The following is a 14,375-nucleotide window of genomic DNA, read 5'->3' as shown; positions in this document are numbered from 1 at the left end:
GATTACATTGAAACTACAATTCCATCTTTGTAAATTTATATTGGATGTCAACACTATCTCCTCTAAAATGCATGATGCAATATCCATATACTAAAAGGAAATATTTGCTCAAAAATATTCCTGTTATGCTCTGCATTTTCAGAGAACACAATCATCAAGATTCTCCATAGAAAAGCTAGGTGTGGAGGCACATGCTTGTCATCTCAGTACTTGAGAGGCTGAGATAGGAGCTTTGCAGATTCATGGCTGGCCTCAACAACTGAGGCCCTGTTTCAAAATAAAGAATGAAAAACAGGGCTAAGGGTGTAGCTCAGAGAGGGACAATGTCCTTAGGTTCAATTCCCAGTTCCACACACACACAAAAAAATATTCTCCATAGGTAAATAAAGCTACACAGTATATACAACAATCAATAATATATATGAAAATTCATGAAATCATAAAGCTATAAAATATGGTATTTCAATTAAACTTATATATCTTCTCAAATTTATAAATAAACTAATATTTAATTGAAATCAACATAACCAGAATCATTTTAGAAATTATAAAAAATATTTAGTGGATCATTCAATTACATGTTCATACACAATTATTTGATAACTGTACTCTTTTTTTCATATAATGATTTTATAGTATATTCAAATAAATCTGCTCTTCTAGAGAAACTATTGTTATTTGGCTCTCAAATATATCTATTAAAAAAATGTGCCTGAGTCAGAGGAGAAAAAATATTTAACTCAAACTTTTAGCTATACTCCTTTATGACTCAAATTGTGATTGTATTAACATCAGTACTTTCAAATTTATTAGCAAAAACAATATATCTTTTAAATATTTTATGATTTTCAGTCTTGGTCCGGGCCACCTGGCCCCGATCCTGGGCAGATAAGCAGGCACTGGTGGGGCACCCTTAGACAACCCCCTCCCCACATGGAAGGACCCTGAGGTCCAGGCTGCCAGGCCCAGACCCTGGGCAGGTGGGTGGGCATGGGCAGGGCACCCTTAGGCGACCCCCACCCCACACACCCAGAATGAAAAAAATTTTTCATCATTACCGAGTACCTGAACCCACATCCTCCCCAAACCACACATACTCTTCTCTGTTTTTTTTTTTTTAAAAGGGGAAAGAAAAAAGAAAAATATTCAAGAGGGATTAAGACGGCCGAAGCAGCAGCTAGAATATTGGAGATGCAGATAAAACATATACATCTGAACTAGAGCTTTTGGAAAAATTCCCCACGAAGGAGGACTAAGGCTTCTCTACATCTTTAAGAATCCTGGACATCACCTGTAAGGAGAGAGTCTAGTGGAGACCTAGGAGGAAGGCGGTGGTGGCAGCAGTGGCCGAGATGGCAGTGGAGACTTGTCTTTGGGAGAGGCAGACATCTGACCCAACCCACCCTGATCCTCTGAAGAAATTACCCCAAAGGTCGAATGCTATCATTGCGCATGCTTTGGAACACTGGACATTGTGCAGTATGGGAAAAGAGCTTGGAAAAAATTTGAAATGGTGGAGAAATCGCATTGGCAGTGGCAAGTACTCAGGGGAGGCAGAGATCTGGCGTAATACACCTGGAACTTTTGAAGAAATTACCTCAGAGGTGGAATACTACCACTATGCACCTCGGGAACATGGGACAACCTGCTAGGTGAAGAGGGGGATTGGATCAGAGCATGCCATGAGGCAAGGCCAGTGCTGGGGCTTCCGAGGTCAGTTTCGGAGCCTGCCAAGAGTTTAGGCTGGTGCCAGGGCCAGCAAGGCCGGGATCAGAGCCTGCTGTGACACAAGGCTGGTGCTGGGGCCTCCAAGGTCAGGATCGGAGACAGCTGATGTGTTAGGCCAGTGCGGGAGCAAGCAAAACCGGGATCGGAGCCTGCCTTGAGGTATGGCCAGTGCTGGGGCCTCCAAGGCCGGGATTGGAGCCTGCCAAGGGGTGAGGTCAGTGCCGGGGCCAACCAGGCTGAGTTCGGAGCCTGCTGTGAGGCAAGGCTGCTACTGAGCCCTCCGAGGCAGGGAGCGGCGCCAGCCGAGGGTTTAGGCCGGTGCCGGGGCCAGCAAGATTGGGATTGGAGACTGCCATGAGGCAAGACTGGTGCTTGGACCTCCGAGGCTGGGATCAGACTCTGCCGAGGGGTAAGGCCGGTGCCAGGGCCAGCAAGGCCAGGATTGGAAACTGCTGTGAGGCAATGACGGAGCTGGGACATGCAAGAACAGGATAGGAGCCTGCCGAGCGGTTAGGCCGGGGCCAGGGTCAGCAAGGCCGGGATTGGAGCCTGTCGTGAGGCTTGGCCGGTTCTGGGGCCTCTGAGGCTGGGAGCGGAGCCAGCCGAGGGGTCAGTTCCGTGCGGGGGCCAGCAAGGCCAGGATCGCGGCCTCCCTTGTGGCAAAGCTAGTGCTGGAGCCAGCAAGGTTGGGATAAGAGTCCCCTGGGTGGCCAGGCCACTACTGGGGACATCAAGAGTGGGATCGAAACTTGCAATGCGGCATGCACATAGAAATAGCACAGAAAACAAAATCCATATGCTTCCCCTAATTAGCAAGAACTAGGAGGAAAGGGGTAACGGGAGGAGGTTGTGTAATAGAAAAGGCCCTATTGAGAAGCAATTAAGGTGACCAATCAGAGGGGAGGGGATGGGGGAGGATGGAATCTCTTTAAAACTTATGAGGTGCATAAACAAATATATCAAAGATAATTACCAATTAAGCATGGGATTGACGGAATGGGAGGGAATGGGATGGGGATTGGATGAGGGCTTATTGGATGATATGTGCTTGTATATCCTCTCAAGTCTTATATTCCAAAGTGATGTATGATTACAAAAAATAATAAATAAAAATAAACATATTAAAAAATATTTTCAGTCTTGGGTCATATTTTGACACAGAAATTTTTAAGAGAAAGACATAAAATCTACAGTATCCTATTTATAATAATTTGTAAATTTGAAATTAGTGAATAAAAATATTCCCACAGTAAAATGAATAAGTATTAGAAAAATTTCATCATTACCTAATTCAATATTTTTTATATCATAAAATTATTTTAAAGAAAACTAAGGCATAAATTATACCATTACTATTCTCTTAATATTGAAGAAATTACTGATGTCTTAAAAAAGAGTTGAAGTACAAATCATAATATTGTCTGCATAATAAAGGAGTAGGGATAGAATGAAAGAACCAGGTTCAGTTTCTTTTACTGAAGAGGTTTACATAATGCATCCGGAAAATCCTAAGAGGAAAATTCTTACTGGTCTAAAATCAGAGTCAAAATTATAGTTTTTACATATTGATATCTTATAAAATAAATGGGGGAAAAGATATCTAAAGGTAGACATGGATTTTCTTCTTCAGTCATTACCTTAAGCAAATAGGTGGAAGAAGAATTGACTATGGATTAGAATGAATCAACTGCTACAGCAATTAATCCAGCTGAGTATGCAGACATATAATTTTCAGCAATTAGTCATCACCTTTTTATTTTCACCATGCCTGGAAGAAAATGTGTCTTCCCTTAATGACATAAGATTCTCATTAAAAATACTAGTTGATTAAGAGTTAGCTACTTAATAGCTTTCTGCTCTGAGCCATTTTTAAAGTTAAATATTTTGTGATTTCTTTTATCCTTATTGAGTAAAGTGAAGTTACCATCTCATTTAGGAGAAAAAGTCTTTCGTGTGTGTGTGTGTGTGTGTGTGTGTGTGTGTGTGTGTGTGTGTGTGAGGTGTGCATGGGGACAGGGAGTTAACATGAATGAAAAACTATACCTAGGCATCTGGTTTCAGATCCACTCCAAAGACCTGAGGAAAGGCATTCCCTTACAGCAGAGCCCACAAGCATGAATCCAGAGTCACAGGTAAATATAGCTGTGGAGCCATATGAAGTCTGAGTTCCAATCTTATTTCCATTTGGAGGTGTAGGTAGTTCTCCACAGGAAATGACTAAAAAATAACAAATAAAAACCCTTCAAAAGACAGTCATATATATATATGCTTTTACAAAAAAAAACCATACTTTAAGCATTTTCATTTCCCTATGATTTGATGTGTAGACAATTGAAATTGACATTTGCACGTTTGAATGACTGAAAATATAGAGAAAAGAGACATTATAAATTTAAATTCATCACCTATAAAATTTTTAATTGTACTAATTTTATCTGTTACATGACAACATAAAATTATGGAAATTAGTGGGATAATGTGATGTTTCTATACATGTAGACATTGTTTACGTGCATGCATTGTATGTTTAAATCAGGTGGAAAATTTATCTATTTTGAGTTTTTTTAAAATCTTTGAAGTTACAGTTACATGGCTGAAGCCATTTTCTGTGAATATTTGCTCAGCTAACATGGTTGTAGTAAAAGAACAATCACAAGAGTCAAATGAATAATTCCTTAGTCCCAAATTTCTCTTATTTATCAAGGGGTATTGGATTAGGTCTCTGACTTGCCTAAATCAGTACTATAAATTAAATGTAAGTATAAATCTAAAAGAAAATCAATAATAAAGTTTATTGAGTGTTTATCATATACCAGGCATTATTGTTAGTTTTTCACTTATAAAACTCTCTAAACAACTCTGAGTTAAGTACAATGATTATTTGAATTATATTCATTAGGATATAGGCACAGAGCATTTAAATATCTTCATGAAAGTCACAACCTATGAATAGATACATCATGACTTAATCCCAATAGCCTAACACCAGAGACCAATAATTTAACCATCATCCCATAGTGCTTCCTTCTGGCTCCAGCTCTGGCTTTCAGTTCTACAGTTTTAGATAGCTATTTAAATAGATAAATAGAAAATTTGCAAATTTAAATAGTTACAAATACAATTTAAAATATATTGATGGTTTTGAGCTAATCCCCAAAGTAATACTTTGAAGTAATTACTAATATTATTAAAACACTAACATTTATAAAAATATTTAAATTATTTTAATATAAAAGACCAAATTGAGAACCAGAACAATTGCTATTCTTTTAATTTTTCCAATGAGTTGCAATTCTTAGAGTCCTTGTTTTGACCCCATTCTAACTAGTGATTGCAACCTAATCTTATACATCACTTAAATCCTTCCACAAAATAGAGAACTTAGCACAAAAAAAAAAAAAAACTCTAGACAAGCATTTTAGAAGCTTAAAAATGTCACTGAGTACTGAGAATAAAGAATATTAAGAACATTATCTCCCCGGGTTTGGTGGTAACATGTTTATAGTAGTCCTAGCTACTAGAAAACACTCAGACAGAAGAATTGCTTGAACACAGGAGTTTGAAGTCATCCAGATCATAGTGAGATCCTGATTCAATAATCACAACCACAGCAACAACAAAATTATCTTATTATTGATTTATTTATTTATTTATTTATTTATTTATTTATTTTTGTATTTTTTCAGTGCTGGGAATTGAACCCAGCGCCATTCTACCTCTATGCTACACCCCCCAGCATTATTTTTTATTCTTTAGTTTGGAACACGGCCTCATGAAATAGCTGAGGCTGTCCCCAAACCTACAATCTTCACATCACAGCCTCCCAAGTACTAGAATTACAAATGTGCACCACTACACCTGGCTAATATGATTAAAAAAGAAAGTTATTAAAAATTTAATCACCAAACATAGATTCTAAATTAGATAGCTGAGTATATACTTACTTTGGCAATATGGTCTTTCATTTCTCCAACTCCAGGTCCCATTAGGGAGGCATTCAATAGAAGCAGGACCCAGTCCGTGGTAACCAGGGTCACAACTGAACACGACTTTGGTTTTGTATTCATAATGTGATCCATTCACAATTCTCCATCTTCCATGTTCCAAGGTAAAGGAATTGATGCTTGGGCATGTTACAACTGGACAAAAATCAAGAATATAAACGCCAACACATCAATTGTGTCTGTTCCTCCTCTTAACCTTGTCATGTGTCTGTTCCATGCATTATATCCCCACTGCCTATTCATTCATTCTCTAGTCATGCAGGGTTCTTGACACTTGTTCTTGTTCTTTTTCACATTAATCATTTCCATTCCTCCATTTGCATGTCACTGTTGGCAGTTCCTTTAATATAATCTGCTCTTTCACAATTCAGTGTCCTTACACACATTATTCTACAAAGCTAGAATTCCAATTACTGTTTTATTTCTACTTCATTATTTTCTCAGATTTTTTTTGGAAAAACTGAGCAATGTTGAGAAAATGTGTTTGATGAATATGGCCTTTTTATGTAAGTGCTATGATATAAACTTGGCTTATTCAAAACTTGCCCAAGATAAACAGAATCATTTGACACCTATGCTAAGATTGTAAACAACTTGATTCTCACGTTAAATGAAATCACAGAAAAGTTAAGGTATTAGTATGAAATAGAAGGAAATAGTCAAGATATATAGAAAATCTAAGATGCTATTTAAAATAATCTTTTCAATTTTTCCTAACAATTTCTTTATCAGAATTAATTTCTACTTTATTATATAAAAGTCATTAACCTGCTGAAGTAATAACAGCAAAAGGACATATTATAGTGTAAATATGCTGACCAACAATGGGAAAAATAAAGAGTTGTAGAAAATCTCAGCAATATAATTTATCCTTGTAAGAACATAGGCTAAATATATCAAAACAATTTTATTGAAAACTATTTTTTCAAAGTTATATGAATTTAATGAACATATTTATTGATTAATTACTATTCACAAAATAGATGAAGCTATGTCGAATGAAATGAAAATCTTATGTTTTTGACATAATTATTCTGGAGTTTCCAAAAGTTAGTCAAAACTCCTTATGCTGTCTTCTTGTACTTTATAGTTTAAGACATCTTACTTTTTGATTTCCTCTTAAACATGATGTTTCATTCAGGAAATATTTAAAAAAATTCAGTAACACATAAAATCCCATATCATCTGAGACACCAATAAAAATACAAATGATGGAATTTTCTAGACACACTTACCAACACAGCGAGGAGTCTTGTTATGATTGCTCCATGTTCCATCTGATTGGCATATGGCAGTGGTTAGTTCCTTAGATGACAATCTATATCCATCATTACAAAAATAGGTAACTCGGGTTCCCACCAAGTAGTCTGTTGTGAGTATCCCTCCATTTGTTGGAGCTTTAGGAATCCCACAGGAAATTGCTAGAAGAAATACATAAAAACTTATAGAAACAAAGATGCTTAATTATTAGATAAATCTGTTAAACTGTAAAGTATATAAAACCAAATAGGAGTTTAACGATAATTTGTAATTATCCCTCCACACTAAAGATCTGTGCATTTTTAAAAACTAAATATACATTTTAAGAGTAGTATAAGTAGAACCTTCATCATGGCAAAATATAGTTAAGTAGTTCAACTCTACATATATGTTTGGAATAAAATCATTATATTTTTGAATTGAAAAAAACAAAACGACAGGACAACTACTGTGCCCACGGCAAGTTGTGGTTTAACATCTCAATTTAAAGAAGAATAAAGAAAACAATTTCAAATCAGAATAATCATCATCCCTGAGGTATGGTCAAAGAGGCTTCTATATAATACTGTCAGACACACATTAAAAGGAAGGAAGGGAAGACATACTGATGTTTCTATGTAACACTACACCATTCTGAATAAAAAGCAAGAGTTAAAAGTTCAGAAAATTTTAATGTTTACTTAAAGTCTTAATTTAAGATGGTTAGATAGTTTACAAAATATACCTACTCTTCATGCAGTCTTTTGATTTTGTAATCTACTAAGAAATGGTGCGTCTCTGAAACATAATAAGTGGCTAATGTTTTATGTATCAACATAACAAGGAATCTATAGTTCTTTCTTTAGATGTTTATTTAAAAATGATTATGAGAGCTATGTCTTATTCAATTAAAAATTTCAGTATAATTGCCGGGCGTGGCGGCCCATGCTTGTAATCACCGCGCTTGGGAGGCAGAGACAGGAGGATCCCATAGGTTCGAAGTCAGCTGCGCTGGCTTAAGAGACCCTGTTTCCAAATAAAAATATAAAAATGGGTCTGAGAGTGTAGCCTTGAGGTAGAAGGGTTTTTTTTTACCCCCCCAAAAAAAAATTCAGTATAACATTTAAACATATCAATTGCTTGGTAATAACTATGCCTCAACTAATTTAAAAAAAAAACAAAAAACTTTAGTTTGATTCAGTTAAATAATTTTACTTTCATGCACCATCATGCCTGGCTACTATTTTAAAATTTATTTGTTATATATAAATTTCCTAACAAAGCTAGATAACACCAAAGATATTTTATAAACTAAAAAAAAAATCTTTTAATTCTAATGTGAAGTTTCTAAGTTGGTATATACACATCTATATTATGGGTAAAACAAATCAAATATAAAATAAATTTTTATGTTAATAAATAACATATTAATAAAATAAAGTTTCAAAGTTCAATAACATTAGTATCTGTGTGTATATGCAATTGATGTTTAACTTATTTTCATGACTATATCTAGCTAAAGACTCCAAATACTCAGTTGCTTTTCTGTGTGTGTATATGTGTGGTACTGGTGGTTGAACCTGGGGGGTATTCTACCTCTGAATGACAGCCGCAACCCTGTTTTGAAACAGGGTCTCACCAAGTTGTGGAAGACAACACTAAGTTGCTAAGGTGCTCAACCTTAAGCTAAATTGCTTGACCTTGCAATCTTTCTGTCTCAGCTTCCCAAGTACTGGGATGACAGGCATGCCCCACCATGCCCAGCCTCAATTGCTTTTAAAAACAAAATCCTAAGGGGGTGGAGAGTAGAGGCACATAGATTATATAACAAAACAATGAAGAAGTATAAAAAAATGCATCTCCCCTTAAACTTGTCATTCTAATTTTATGCTTTCTTTTCAGGAGATGGGTCAACAATGTGCTTCCGAACATGTATATTTGTGAAAGTTTTAGAGATCTAAGTGAAAAATTCCAATATGGTTAATATTTGATTTCTTTTATCTATTCAGCAATACCATACTTCACCTTGACAGGCAGGAACTGGTGCATCCCATGCATGGTACCCATAAGAAGACTTTCTACACACAGCACTGCTTTTCCCAACAAGTCGGAATCCTCGATCACAGGCCCAACGGACCACACTGTTAAGTTGCCCACCTGTCTGACTGATAATATATCCATGAGGTGGGGATTCTGGTGTACTGCAGTAGAAAGCTTTACAAAGAAAAAAATCGCTCAGTTAATGAACCAGAAAGTCTTTATTATACAAAGTTATAAGCAACTACATACAATGAATATTGGTACTTAAAAATTGATAATTTGTCATCTATATGAATTTTAGTTCATATGAACATCATATTGCTTTCTAACCTATTTTGAAAATTATATATGCTGCTTTTAGGACACATAATCACCTTGAGGTTTTCCTCTAATTATTGTCACCTAAGATGATGTATGTATTGAAATATATGTTTCTTAACACGCAGAGGTTCAAAAGCCCTAGAAGTATTTCACTGAATTTTGGAGACTGTACTTCCTGTCATTTGAAGACTCAAGTGCCAAACTTGAAAGCAATATTGTAAAGTATATGGTTTACATGGTACTTTGAAGTTATCTTCAGATACCTCTATCGCGGTAGGTCATGTATTTGGCTGAGGTCTAAAATAGTCCCCACATTCTATAATCTTAATTCCAAGTCTACTAAAGGGTTTCCATTCTAACAAGAGTGCTTACATATGGTGATAAAAATTGCCAATAAAATGAGACTTTTTTCCCTTTCCTCGAGTCTGAAATGTCAAAAGATAATGTCAGCCTTTTTCATAAATATATTTTTGAAAATCTTCAGCCTGGCAAGTTCCATTTACCCTTTGAAACTTCAATATATTCTTCAGAGAAAAAAGAAACTTTGGGGGTAAATAGTGAGAAACAGATTGGACTTAGAATATATATGTCATAACCTGTCATTTATGAAGGAAAAATACATATTTAATATTTCAAGCTGTTCTTAGCTAAAAGTGGTATTTTCTTATATTTATATCAAATGTTGTCATGAATATTAACATGACTAAGGACTGGTCTATAGTATAGTTAATCTAATGCTCATAACTTGAATTTGAGTAACTTCCTTTTAATTTATTATAATAATTTTAAATATAATTATATGTGCCACCTTCTAAATGCTCTGTTTGGCCACCATACTAAATTTTCTAAATCTCAGGTTTTTAATTCTAAAAATATTTCAACTGCATGGCTTTAAAATAAGCCCTTTTATTTATAAAAATTTAAATGGAAATTTTTGTTCTATACCTGGAATGTTGTGATAAAATTGGTTAATAAAATGCTATTTATATATCCTTGTGAAAGAAACATAATTCTAAATATCAACAAGCTTAATTACATATGAAGCATATTTTCAATTTAAAATATTTTTATTTTGATTTTAATTTAATAGGAACTTATTGCAGGATAAAACTGCATGGAAATTATGTTTATTACATACCTATATATCTTATCCGGAAGCCTTTTTTGTTATTACCATGATCTGCTGACCACTGAAGGAATACTTCATGACCATTGCTTGTTATATTAAAAGCAGATGAATAATCCCCACTGAGAGAAATAAGAACTGGACTTTGAATATTTGGTCCTTTAGAAAGAAAATAATATAATTAATTTACATATAACTGAGTATATTGTCATTTATTTTTAGTATTTTATAAAATAGAATTAAAATTTTAAATGATCCATAGCCAATCTACCTCATAAACAATAAAACTATACATATACAAATATTTTAAATATTTTAAATCATTTTTTGCAGTACTGGGGTTAGAACCCAGGTACACTCTTACTCCAAGCTATACCCCCAGCTCTAATTTTTAGTCTTTATTTTGAAATAGGGTCGTACTGAGTTGCAAAGAGCTTCACTAAGTGGCTGAAGCTGTTCTCAAACCCAGATCTCGTCTCAGCCTTTCAAATGCTGGGATTACAAGTGTGTGCCACCACACCCAACTAAACATTTTAATTCTATAGTCAAACTAAAATTTGTAAAATAATAATTGTACTCACTACAATTTCTACATGATATGCAGTTAATTAAGTGTTGGTAACTTAAAACATAAAAAAATCACACAAGCAATTATTTATACCAAAGGTCTCCATGTATAATTAGGCTACTGAACTGAATTTATGAATGTCTAGTAAATATAACCCATGGTTACCATCATACACCTGAAGAACATCAAACTCCTTTTCTGTCTGGAAGAATTCTACAAACATGCTGATATTATAACCCTTTTCCACTGAAATGCTCCATGCACACATTTGAAGATTTGGGTAGCTGTCAGGATATCCAGGGCTCAAGATGACTCCTGTAGAATCTAGCCGTAATTCATTGGCAGGACAAAGCACTATCAAAAAAATGCATCAGTAAATAATGTGAGCCTTTGAGAAACTAGGTGAAAACTGCATTTTAAATACCAAGTACTCTAATTCATGTACAATAACTATAAAGAGGATACCTTGAATTATTTGTTAGAAGACACTTATATTAAGCTTTAATTTAAAATATGGAGAAATGACCTACAATTTTATAGTATTGATTTTCTTTATTGCACAGAATATTTATTTTATAGACAATAAAAATAAGAAAGATATGATATTATTTTCTCCTATTTCTTCACATTTTCCCCAACTTTTTTCTCATGTTTTCTCAAGTCTGCATCTCTTATTTATGGTGTTTTTTCCATAATTTCATTCCCTTACATTTGTACTCACTTTCTTCATTTTTTTAACTTCATTCATCTGTGTGGGAACATAGAGAAAACTGCTCTCTGTAAGAGTGTTCATTTCTGACAACGCCATTTCTGAACACAGGGACATGCTTCAATCATAATGACTTAACATAATTCTGCCTCAACAGTTATCTTCTGTTTTTTGTGTTCTCCAGGACTTAAAAACAGGTAAAAGTAAAAGCTCTTCTTATTTCAATTACTTCTGTTTTAGAAGCAGCCACCCCAGAATAAATAAATATGTATATTTATAGTATATATATATATATATATATATATATATATATATATATGGAGAGATAGATAAAATGTGTTATGTATTGATAACATAATTATGCTCTAACAGGCTCAAAGGTTTAATTTTTGGCATCAATACCATTTGTGCATTAGATAAAATAATATAAACATCTAATAAATTTGTATTTGAAATGACAGTACTACTAAGATGATCAAGCTCTTATTGCTCAATCTTTAGCCCTTTTTAAAAAATAATGTGATATTTCTATGGTGTGGATTGCTCAGTATGTCCATTTAATTCCAAATAATTTTGTGCAGAAAGAAATCAATACATATAAAACATGACTTAGTTTAACGTAAGAACTTTCTCTTTGTCAGAAAAGTGGAAATGATTACTGTAAAATGTTCAGTATATAACATTGCCAAAGAGTTTTTAAATATAGGCGGGACCACATTGCGAGTGTTCTTAAGATAAGCAACTGGAGGAATGTGAGAACTAGATAACTTTTGAGGATTTGATGAACTAAACATATATTCCATCATTTCCTCTTATTTTATCTTTATTGGCATATTGTAATTATACATCATAGTGAGATTCAAAGCGTACACACTTTGATTCATATATGCACACACTATCTCTTGATATTTTTCCACCTGCACTCAACCTCTCCCCAAGCACCCAACACTCATCCCTGCTAGTGTGACTAGTAGTAATACATTTACATAAAACATGACATTGTTCTGTTCTCTTCTACCCCTCCTCTGCACCCTCCCCCATACCTCCTTCCAACATTCTACTCTAATCTACTGGAGTCTCTACTCATTTTCATGAAGTCCAGTTTTTCCCCATTTTTTTTCTCTAGCTTCCACATATAAAAGAAAACATGTGGCTCTTGATTTTTTGGATCTGGCTAAACTTACTTAGCATGATATTCTCTAATTCAATCCATTTTCCTGCATATGGCAGAATATTGTTCTTTTTTATGGTTGAATAAAAATGTTGTGCCATTTCCTATTTAAACCACCATATATAAGCTTTCAATTTTGGAATTAGATCTTACTGTATCTTAAAATAATTAAAGCACCATATTAAAAAAATCCTCAATTTTTAAATGTTTGTTAAAATAAGTGAGGCTTGAAAACACTAAATATAGTTGCTGATATAAATAACTTAATGAAGAGTTTTTATATTCACAGTGTGCAGGATGCAAGGACAATTTAATAGACTTAAAAAGTATCTAAGAAGTATATAGATGTAAAAACATGAAGAAAAATAGTAAATAATCCAAAACAACTTGAAAGACCTGAGAAGAAAATAAATAGGCAGATTGTAGAAAATTGACTATAAGATATAATAAAACTAAATATAAGAGCTTTTTTGTCTTTTACTTCCTCTTATTTTAATCTTAGAGTCTGCTTTTGGATATGATTTTGAGATTTAAACAAATAATCATATAACAACATCAGATCATTGTCAGCCTAAGAGGAGAATCTTGACTTTGATATTTCACAAAATGGAAAATATGCAAAAAACAAGCATGAGGATTAGAAACAGAATTGGGTTCTGAATCAAAGACAAAGAACTTTAGTGAATATATTACCATGATATATTGAAGTAAATAGTGGAAACTAATGTATTTTGCCATCCCATTTGTTAATTTTTGTTTTCATTTTCTGCACTTTGGAGGTCTTGTTGAGAAAGTTACTACCTGTGCCTATATGTTGGAGTGTTGAACCTATGCCCTCCTCTAATAGCTTCACAGTCTCTGATTTTATTTTAGGTCTTTGATCCATCTCTAATTGAATCCTGTGCATGGTGAGAGGTAAAGATTTATTTCCATCTTTCTGCAAATGAATAGCCAGTTCTCCTAGCACCATTTGTTGAAAAGGCTGTTTTTCTCCAGCTTACAAGTTTGGACCCATTGTCAAAGATAATTGACTATAAATGTGTAGTTTTGTTTCTGTATTTTCTATTCTGTTTCATTAGTTTGTGTGCTCAATATTGTGCCAATACTAGTTATTGTGTCTTAAGTGCTATTGTTCTGTAGTATCATTTAAAGTCAGGGATTGTAATGCCTCCTGCATGGTTATTACTGAGAACTGCTTTGGCTATCTGTGTCTTTTCATTCTCCATATGAAATTCATGACTGATTTTTCTAGCTCTATGAAGAATGTAATTTCATTGAAAATGTAGATTACTTTTGGCAGAATGGCCATTTTGATTATATTTATCTGCCTATCTATGAGCAAAGGAAATTTTTTTTATTTTCCAAGGTCGTCTTCAAATTCTTTCTTTAATGTTTTGATTGTAGAAGTCTTTTATGTCTTTGGTTAGATTTATCCCTAGGTATTTTATTGGTTTTGAGTTTATTATGAA

At 34.1% G+C, this 14,375-nt stretch overlaps 1 protein-coding gene across 3 annotated transcripts in view; it reads right to left on the bottom strand.

Moving 5' to 3' along the window:
• The window catches only part of CSMD3 (CUB and Sushi multiple domains 3), a gene marked incomplete at both ends in the record, with an annotated part of 1,156,743 nt that overhangs the window by 76,688 nt on the left and 1,065,680 nt on the right, over positions 1-14,375 (bottom strand). For 2 of the 3 annotated variants that reach the window (XM_080694904.1, XM_080694906.1), the window contains 6 exons: positions 3,772-3,945; positions 5,673-5,867; positions 6,968-7,153; positions 8,997-9,185; positions 10,471-10,617; positions 11,192-11,380. In XM_080694904.1, the coding sequence (XP_080551030.1) occupies positions 3,772-3,945; positions 5,673-5,867; positions 6,968-7,153; positions 8,997-9,185; positions 10,471-10,617; positions 11,192-11,380 (1,080 nt within the window). The remainder of the gene's footprint in view (positions 1-3,771; positions 3,946-5,672; positions 5,868-6,967; positions 7,154-8,996; positions 9,186-10,470; positions 10,618-11,191; positions 11,381-14,375) is intronic. The other variant, XM_080694905.1, reaches the window with a different exon arrangement.

The sequence above is a fragment of the Muscardinus avellanarius genome, assembly GCF_963383645.1.
Source record: "Muscardinus avellanarius genome assembly, chromosome: 4".
Classification (NCBI taxonomy): domain Eukaryota; kingdom Metazoa; phylum Chordata; class Mammalia; order Rodentia; family Gliridae; genus Muscardinus; species Muscardinus avellanarius.
The sequence above is the reverse complement of the archived record's forward strand: the minus strand, read 5'-3'. Positions and strand labels throughout refer to the sequence as shown.